General features: G+C 47.6%; 1 protein-coding gene across 2 annotated transcripts in view; it reads right to left on the reverse strand.

Annotated features, from left to right (window-relative positions):
- Positions 1-6,061: 6,061 nt before the first annotated feature.
- dap3 (death associated protein 3) overlaps positions 6,062-9,066 on the reverse strand; it is a 39,347-nt gene continuing 36,342 nt past the window's right edge. For both annotated transcript variants that reach the window (XM_043684011.1, XM_043684012.1), the window contains exons 12-13: positions 8,499-8,616; positions 6,062-6,779 (exon numbers count right to left, since the gene is read on the reverse strand). In XM_043684011.1, coding sequence (XP_043539946.1) covers positions 6,694-6,779; positions 8,499-8,616 — 204 coding nt within the window. In that variant the 3' untranslated portion in view covers positions 6,062-6,693. The remainder of the gene's footprint in view (positions 6,780-8,498; positions 8,617-9,066) is intronic.

Genomic DNA, 9,066 nt, shown 5'->3' on the forward strand with positions numbered 1-9,066 from the left:
CCAGGAGCAGCAATCACTTTTATATGCTGTTGCATTGTTTTGGAAAGAAAAAAAGTCAAAACAACAGCAGATTAAAAGGGGAGAAGAACAGACAAAGGAAGCACACGGTCATGTTAGTGCAGGAGAGAGGGAAGAAACCCACACCGCTAACTGACACAGCAGTGAACCTGTGCAGTTACTGCCTTTACTGTTGAATTCATGTATCGCTGGACATCAGAGTGCATCCGGGAAAATTAACAAACAGTGAAATTCACAACTAATCTTGGAGGAACCTGTTTGAGAGAGGTCACAGCACAGAGACAGATAAGTGAATAGTTTTAAGTGTTGCCTTGGGGCCTTGCTGTAAGTGTGAAGTTTAGATTTAGATTTTTTAGATTAGATTAGATTACATTACAGTGTGGAAACAGGCCCTTCGGCCCAACAAGTCCACACCGACCCGAACCCACCCAACCCACCCATACCCCTACATTTACCCCTTATTACCTAACACTACGGGCAATTTAGCATGGCCAATTCACCTGACTTGCACATCTTTGGACTGTGGGAGGAAACCGGAGNGTCTCTGGCGCTGTGAGGCAGCAGTGCTAACCACTGTGCCACCGTGCCGCCCATAGTTGTGATTAGAGTGGGTTCTTTCTTGATTATATGTTTTATTGAGATATGTCTCTTGATTAAACTTAAAAATGTAACCTCTAAGTATTAAATTAGCCTGTTTGCAGATGAATAAGATGGTGCTATTTTCTGGCTGTGCAGATTGGAAGAAGCAAAAATGGCCCTTGGATATGCTCTTCTTGTTGGATGTGGGAGTTTAGGGAGAGTTTACTGTTACTGAGGATTAAAAGTCGTTGGCTGCGAATCCTATCAGATCGAATGGAATGGTTGGAGCAACAGTTAGAGGCAATGAGGAATTTACAAGAGTTGTGGGTGTGAAGAATGGCAGTTTTAGGAAGGGATACAGTCACAGATATGGGTTAACTCCAGGAAAGGTAATGCCTACTGTGGCTATCCCCATTTCAAACAAGTATGCTGTTCTGGAAAATGTAGGGGGTGATGGACACTCAGGGGAATGTAGCACGTACAGCCAAGTTTTTGGTACTGAGACTGGCCCTATTGCAATGAGGGGTACGTCAGGTTCCAAGAGGTCGATTATGTTAGGAGACCCTCTAGTCCGAAGCACAGACAGACGTTTCTGTGGCCAACAGTGAAATATCAGAATGATGTATTGCTTTCCAGGTGCCAGATTCAAGGATGTCTCAGAGAGGGTGCAGAATGATCTCAAGGGGGAAGAGGGGCCCGCTGGAAGTCATTGTACACATTGGAACTAATGACAAAGGAAGGGAAAAGGTTGAGATTCTGAAGGGAGAATACAGAGAGTTAGGCAGGAATTTTAAAAAGGAGGTTCTCGAGAATAGTAATACCTGGATTACTACCAGTGCTACAAGCTAGTGAGGGCAGGAATAGGAGGATAGAGCATGAAGTGGGAGTTGACACGGGGCATGCTCACACGGGACACACAGACACAAGATGGCCGCTGAATCATACGTTGGTCACTTAGCACACAAGATTGCCGCTGAGCCATTACTTTGAAAAGTACAGTGAAGCATATCCAGATACTGCCTGAGGCAACAGGACACCAACACAATAGACACAGAATATAGATTAGTTTAAGGTGGGTGGGGGAGAGAATACACATTAATAACGTCGACTGTCTGCCAAAGTTTCTGAATCCAGCCACCACCTTCAATGGAAATGTTAACTACCTGAGACTGCTTGTCTACAAGTGTTAATACCCTAGATCTGCAGGAATGGAAAACGATCTTCCCTCTCAGGAAGAACGGTCACGACCAATTACTGCAGCAATGGACTTCCGTGTAGCTGCTGAAACTGACAATGACTGTAACACCCCTGTGAGACTGACAATGACTCTGTAACACCCCTCTGAGACTGACAATGACTCTGTAACATCCTCTGAGACTGACAATGACTCTGTAACACCCCTCTGAGACTGACAATGACTGTTACACCCCTCTGAGACTGACAATGACTCTGTAACACCCCTCCGAGACTGACAATGACTCTGTTACATCCCTCTGAGACTGACAATGACTCTGTAACACCCCTCCGAGACTGACAATGACTCTGTAACATCCATGTGAGACTGACAATGACTCTGTAACACCCCTCCGAGACTGACAATGACTCTGTAACACCCCTCCGAGACTGACAATGACTATAACATCCCTCCGAGACTGACAATGACTCTATAACACCCCTCTGAGAGTGACAATGACTCTGTAACACCCCTCTGAAACTGAATGATTCTGTAATGTTTTCTGTAAACAAACCATGCTGTACAAACAAAGACTCAATATCTGGACCATTATACCATGAAATGTATAAAATATCATGACAGGTGACAGAGAAGGCTGACAGCCATGCTGCTGGACATCTCTCTCTCTCTCTCTGGAGCTCTGGTTTCTTTGTACAATACACTCTATCGTTAGATCCCGCTTCTGACTCTGAGACTGGTGATTTTCCCCACAACATTGGTGCTGTGAACAGGTTCTCCTATTGCTGGTGTTCTGGTCAAAGGACATTTTGAATCTGCAACCAGGAAGAGTCAGACCGGGCCAAGGACACAGTTTAAAAGGACATACCATTGTAACGTGTAACTTGCACTACAGTGCTGAGTTGAGTGTAAGAGCATGCCTGTGGACTGTAAGTGGGCGAGTGTACTAACTGGTGTGACAAGCAGTTGCTTGTGCTGAAATGACCAGAGGACAAGGTGTTGCCGTCTCAAAAACCCTGCCCTAAACTGGTTGTTAAGAGGGGTTGCCCTACCCACCCCTAAGAAGATTGGGAACTGAGGTGCCCAGGGCACTAGGAGTTGTGAAGCACAGATGGCAAAGTTGGGTGATGTTGAATTCTGTCGGGGCAAGCAACGCAGCGTCCACTTAGAGCCTAGTCAAAGGTTGGGTGCTGTTATTGTGTTTTAAATTGAAGTGGTGAGGAAGAGGAGCTGATCACTTTGACCAAGAGCCAGGTTACCGAGGTAGGGAGCGTGGACACTGTGAGTAACCGTGATACCCTGTCAGTCCATAGTAGAACAACAGAGCTTGAATAGTAGCGGTGGCCAGGAGGGTAAAGAGTCCCACCGGTAGAGAGCACACCAGGCTAGAGGTAGGTTTCTGGGCCTATCGGGAGGAGTTGGGTCAGTAGAAGTGGCCGAGAGGGTAGAGGAGTCCCGGTAGAGAGCACACCCTATTGAGCCAGCATTCCCAGCCGACCAGTAGGTACCGACTAGTATTGGTGGCCGGGAGGGTAGAGAAGTCCCACTGGTAGAGATCACACCTTGCTAGGAGGCTACTACAGCCATAGGGAACGGTGCTGGGACAGTATTAGTGGCCAGGGGGTAGAGAAGTCCCCACTGGATTAGGCACATTTTACTGTTGGTGGTATCCGGGGGGTACACAATCTGTGAGATAGCAGATCAGAATTTTAAAGGGGATACTGCAGGTTCCCTTATTGAGAAATACAAGACAGACAGACTAGCGCTGACAGAACCGATACAGCTAGTATGTTGGGACCCATCCCAGACATTAGTACAGAAGTGGAATTGGATTGACAAAGAAAAACAAAATAAAACTAAAAAGGTCGGGGTAATGTTAGTGCACCAGTTAGCAGGCCTAATTGAACAAGCAGGTGGAGAAAAGGACAAGAACAAATTGAGGAGCTGGAGGACAGGATAAAGGAGCTAGAGCAAAGATTAGAAAAAGTAAAAGAGGAAAAGGAGATTGATTCTCTCTCCTCCTACGAAACCATCCAGCAGGGACCAACTGCTCCCTCAGCAGAGCAGCAAGTGCAAGGATATAATCTAGCACCAGTCACTAGAATGGGGACAGAATTGCAGCCAAAAGCAAACTATAAACCCCAGGGGAAAGGCAACAGATTATGGCCTCCCTGGGCAAATTACAGCCCCAGAGCGCAAACACGAGGTTCTGGGAAGAGCTGGATAGTGTATGGGTAGGGCACCAACTATACCTGAGGCAGACTGCCCAGCGGACAAGTGGAGACAGGTAGCAGGCGGACCTAATACCAGAGCAGCCCGAAACTATGGGGGAGGACGGTGGACACGTGCCATCACCCTTACAGCTGAGATAGATGCCCGGCAGGCGCCCTTCACCCATTTTAAAGAGATCCAGAGGGTGCTAGGAAATGAACTGGAACAAAATCACGACTACTATACAGTTTAAAGGGGAAGGAGCCTCTCGAGTATGGGGGACAATTATTTAGGGCATACCAGGCATGCCCAGGACAAGCAAACCCAGATTATGGGGACCAGGCATTCATTCATTCAGGCTTTTAGAATCGGGCTCTCTAGCGCCCAATCCATCCTGAAAATGGGAGTAATAATATCACAAAATGATGATGACCTGGTACAGTGGCCTAGCGGAGTGCAGGAGGCAGAAGCTCCCACAATGAAAACCCGACAGAGCAGCCTACCGGAACGGAGTTGAAGGAAGAACCAAACTATCTTGTCACAACTGTGGCCGACAGGGACACTTTGCCAGAGACTGTCGGGCCCCACAGGCAGAGAATAGGACAAGGAACAGCATAAAGTTCTGCAGCTACTGCAATACAGCAAGTCATACACAGGCAGTGTGCTGGGAAACCATAAACAACACCCGAAACACCACAGAACCGTGGGATTCCCAAAGTCCATAGAGCTGAAAACCAACTGCCCCCATTCGTAAGGATAAGGGAGAGGGGAGAATTTACACGTCCGCAGTAGTTGAAGGTAGAAAGTGTCTGACAGTGGTAGACACAGGAGTGGCTCTATCTATCACCCACAGAAATAAAATGATTCACCGTACCGGGATAGGAGGGGATAAGACACCCGCTTACTTAAGCGAGACAATCCTCCTGGAAATCAATAATATACAGATCCCTATGAGATTTTATGTGTGCCAAAATAATGAAGGCACCATAATGGGTAACAATCTCAAGAAGGAATATGAAGTCTTGATTGACTGTGCAAAAGGAAAATTGATCTGACCAAAACAGGACGGTCAAAAAGACCGAGATTGGGGAACTAACAAGTCACCTCGAGCCTATTAAAGTGGTTACAGCCACCAGTAGGGACTGGAACCTTGAAAAGGGGGGTATTCAGAGCCATCTGCACCTCCGTCCCTGAGGCATGAGCACGGGTTTAGTCGAGATAGACCCTGTAATGGTGCCCAGACTGGAGCATAAACCCCACCAGCAGCACCCAAACAAGCCTGAATCAGAAGAAGCCGTTGTGGAGATAGTGAAAGGACAAGTGAGACAGGGAATCCTGAGAGAAACCACAAGTACAACCAATTCCCCAACATGGCCAGTAATAAAGCCTGATGGGAGCTACAGGCTCACCATTGATTATACGGGGCTAAACAAGGTCACCCCCAAATTGTATCCCATTGGAGCAGACCCCACCACAATTCTAAATGGCTCGCCTCTTGGTCGTTTGTTCTGTGTCAGACTACTCTCCTACGAACCTGACCTTGAGAATTTTTTAAAACACCCCCAAATTGTATCCCATTGGAGCAGACCCCACCACAATTCTAAATGGATTCTCACAGTGGTTTGTGTGTGGAATGAACTTCCAGAGGAAGTGATGTATACGGCTATAGTTACAACTTTTAAAAGACATTTTGGTAGGTACATGAAGAAGAAAGGTTTGGAGGGATATGGGGCAAGTGCAGGTAGATCGGACTAGTTTGGTTTGGGATTGTGGTCGACATGGACTGGTTGGATCAATGGCTCTGTGCCTGTGCTGTATGGCTCCAAATGGTCCACTCCTAGCTGGTATATGCCCACCCACCTATACCCAAAAGGCACCTCACATCACTGGCTTGCAGGGTCAGGTGCCACCTCAGCCTTCCCAAAGACAAGGGAAGACAGAGCACAATGGATCCACATGAGAAAGACAGCTGCTGGCCTTTGTGACTCACCTAGCGATGGTACGTGGACCTCAGGAGTACTTTGGGTTTCCTAATGTGTCGAATTACACCAAAACACAGAATAGAAATAAAAACACTGAGTACTGCTTTTAATTGGAGTTGGATATGAATTAAAATAGACGCAAATGGTGCATGCAATGACATTATATGGAAGAGACTTAAAGTTCCAATCCAAATGTCTTGAATGTGATGCTCCAGTTGAAGGTTCATACTCAGTGCTGGTCCCACATATGTCTACATGGGATTTCTGCACTCAGTTCAATTGGAATACAAACAACAGAAATTAGAAACTGAGTGGACACTATCAGTGGAGGAAGGTGAAGGGTCAGGGCATAATCTTTAGGCCAGCAGCCCCAATGTTCGGATATCTCCGCTTTCAAATCACAGAAAGGTTTGTGCAGGGAGTGATACGGGTTCCTGAGCTGAGGCAGTTGTGCGGAGACACGAATGACAAAGCAGACCTTAGTGGCCAGCATCGGCAGCAGCTGCCTGAAAGCTCAGGGGCGTGAGGTTTGGGTAAATATCCAGCCCAGTTCTTGGGGCTTCCACAGACCACTCACGGAGGTACGGACCAGGGTTAGAGGGCGACAGCGGGGTCGGAGAGGAGGGAGAGGGTAACGTGAGCCCGAGGATGAGATGTTGCTCAGGAGATCTTTCCTTTGTTAAAAGAGGCAGTGCTTCAGACGCGAGTGGCTCAGAGGGAGCTGCAGATCCTCTCGAACGTGTTCGGGTTGTAGTTGCAGAGGAAGATCAGTTCCTTCTTCCCTTCTTCTGTATAAGCTGCACAGAGAGACAAGAGGAGAGAGACTGGGTTAAACAGCAGCATCGCGAGTGCAGGAGCTGGCTGTGTGCTGGGCAAGGTCACTACACACTGCAGCCAGGCTATGACAACCCCTCAGAGGCAGCTCGGTCAGGAGTTATGTCTTTTTCCCTCCTGGTGTTTCAAATTCCAGGTTTTTCTCTCTGTGGTATCTGTTCACACGAAGCAGAAAGGTGACCTGTTGCTCGGGTCTCCTGAAACCACATACCTTGTCAATTAAACCGCACACCAAACACCTGGTCTGCAGCTTCGGGCATTGCTGAGGGAAAAAAATAAAATTTCAAAGGATGATACCCATCCCTTCAAACCATAGCTCACTACCAACTTCATAAGGGGAAACCAAGAATGGGCAATAAATACTGGCCCAGCCCGAACAGTCATGTCCTCTAAATAAACGGAAACTAATACATGAACTGTCAGCTTATACCCACCAGGGAAGGAGAAACTGGCAGATAAACAAGACAGGAGTTGACCTAATGGCGGTCTTGTGAATGAGGAATGGTTTTGGACAATGTAGATGGAGAGATGCTTCCACTTGCCAAGGACCAAAGAACCTGTCAATATTTCACAGTCAGGAAGAAATCTAGTTAGGATTTCAGGGGAAATATCTTCACCGAGGGAATGGGGGGGAGAATGGGGGACTCGCTCCCACGGGGAGTGGGGTCGGGGGAATGAGGGACTAGCTCATTGGGGTGTGATCAGACCCAACAGATGCATTTACACATGGTAGCTGGAATACACAAGTGGGAAAGGGTAGAGGAGGCTAGTCTGGAATGTTGTATGAGGATCTTTGGTGAATCTCTGCAGTGTATCTTATAGATAATACACACTGCTGCGGCTCGGGGCCGGGGGGGGGGGGGGGGGCTCGCTAGTAACAGAAATGCTTTGAGGGGGCAAGCTGGACAAATAGATAAGGGAGAGAGAGTGGACTGAAAAACAGAATGATAGAGTAGATGAAGTACAATAGCAGGAAGCTCGTGAGGAGCACGGAATGGTTGGGCCGAATGGCCTGTCGATGTGCCCTTTCTTCTCTCCTGGGACAGAAGGAGGAAGGGAATAGCAGCAACTTCCCAGAGGAGAACAAGCCTAGCAAAGTCTGAGGGGAAGTGCAGAGGTGAACATAATAAATAGGAGCAGGAGTTGGCTATCTAGCCCTTTGAGCCTGCTCAGTCAATCAGGGCTGATCTTTGTGTGGCCTCAGCTCTACTTACCTGCTCTCCCACCATAACCCTTAATTCTCTTACGGTTCAAAACACCATCTATCTTAGCTCTGAAAACATTTCCTGAGGAAGCCTCAACTACTTCACAGATTCACAACTCTCTGGGTCAAGACGTTCCTTCTCCGTTCAGTCCTAAATCTGCTCCCCCTCACTTTGAGGCTATGCCCTCTTGTCCTAGTTTCACCCGCCAGTGGAAACATCCTTTCTCCTTCTATCTTATCTACTCCCTTCAACATTTTGTATGTTTCTATAAGATCCCCCATTGTTCTAAATTCCAATCAATATAATCCCAGTCTACTCAGTCTCTCCTCAGAAGTCAACCCCCTCAACTCCAGAATCAACCGAGTGAACACACAGACCCACTACCCCAACCCTATCCCCCTAACACGGCATTTGTTTGGGAAATGGGTATCCCACATCCATCCCATTGGCATATTCCCATCAGCTGCAGGTCCTTACCATTCTCATGCTGAATCCACTTGCGGTCTATGTAATATTGATAGCAACTCTCGAACTCCTTCTCACTATAGTTCATCACTTGAACAGGGACAAAGGGATCCATGGCATCAAAACCTTCCTGTTGTGGGGTTAGCATGCAGAAACAGACACAGATAAAAACAGCACTCACCGTGTAGAACATCATTCTAGATTTCCATGCTTGCAGGGGCACTAACAACAGCACAAACTAAATCAACAAACTCAGTGCACCCAGTGTTACACAGCAACTGGCCTGTCCCCACCAGTACTGTACCCCAGTATTACACAGCAACTGGCCTGTCCCCACCAGTACTGTACCCCAGTGTTATACAGTGACAGACCTGTCCCCACCCAGTACTGTACCCCAGTGTTATACAGGGACAGACCTGTCCCCACCAGTACTGTACCCCAGTGTTACACAGTGACAGACCTGTCCCCACCAGTACTGTACCCCAGTGTTATATAGGGACAGACCTGTCCCCACCCAGTACTGTACCACAGTGTTACACAGGGACAGACCTGTCCCCACCAGTACTGTACCCCAGTGTTA

This window comes from Chiloscyllium plagiosum, chromosome 51 (genome assembly GCF_004010195.1).
Source record: "Chiloscyllium plagiosum isolate BGI_BamShark_2017 chromosome 51, ASM401019v2, whole genome shotgun sequence".
In the NCBI taxonomy this organism is placed as follows: Eukaryota; Metazoa; Chordata; class Chondrichthyes; order Orectolobiformes; family Hemiscylliidae; genus Chiloscyllium; species Chiloscyllium plagiosum.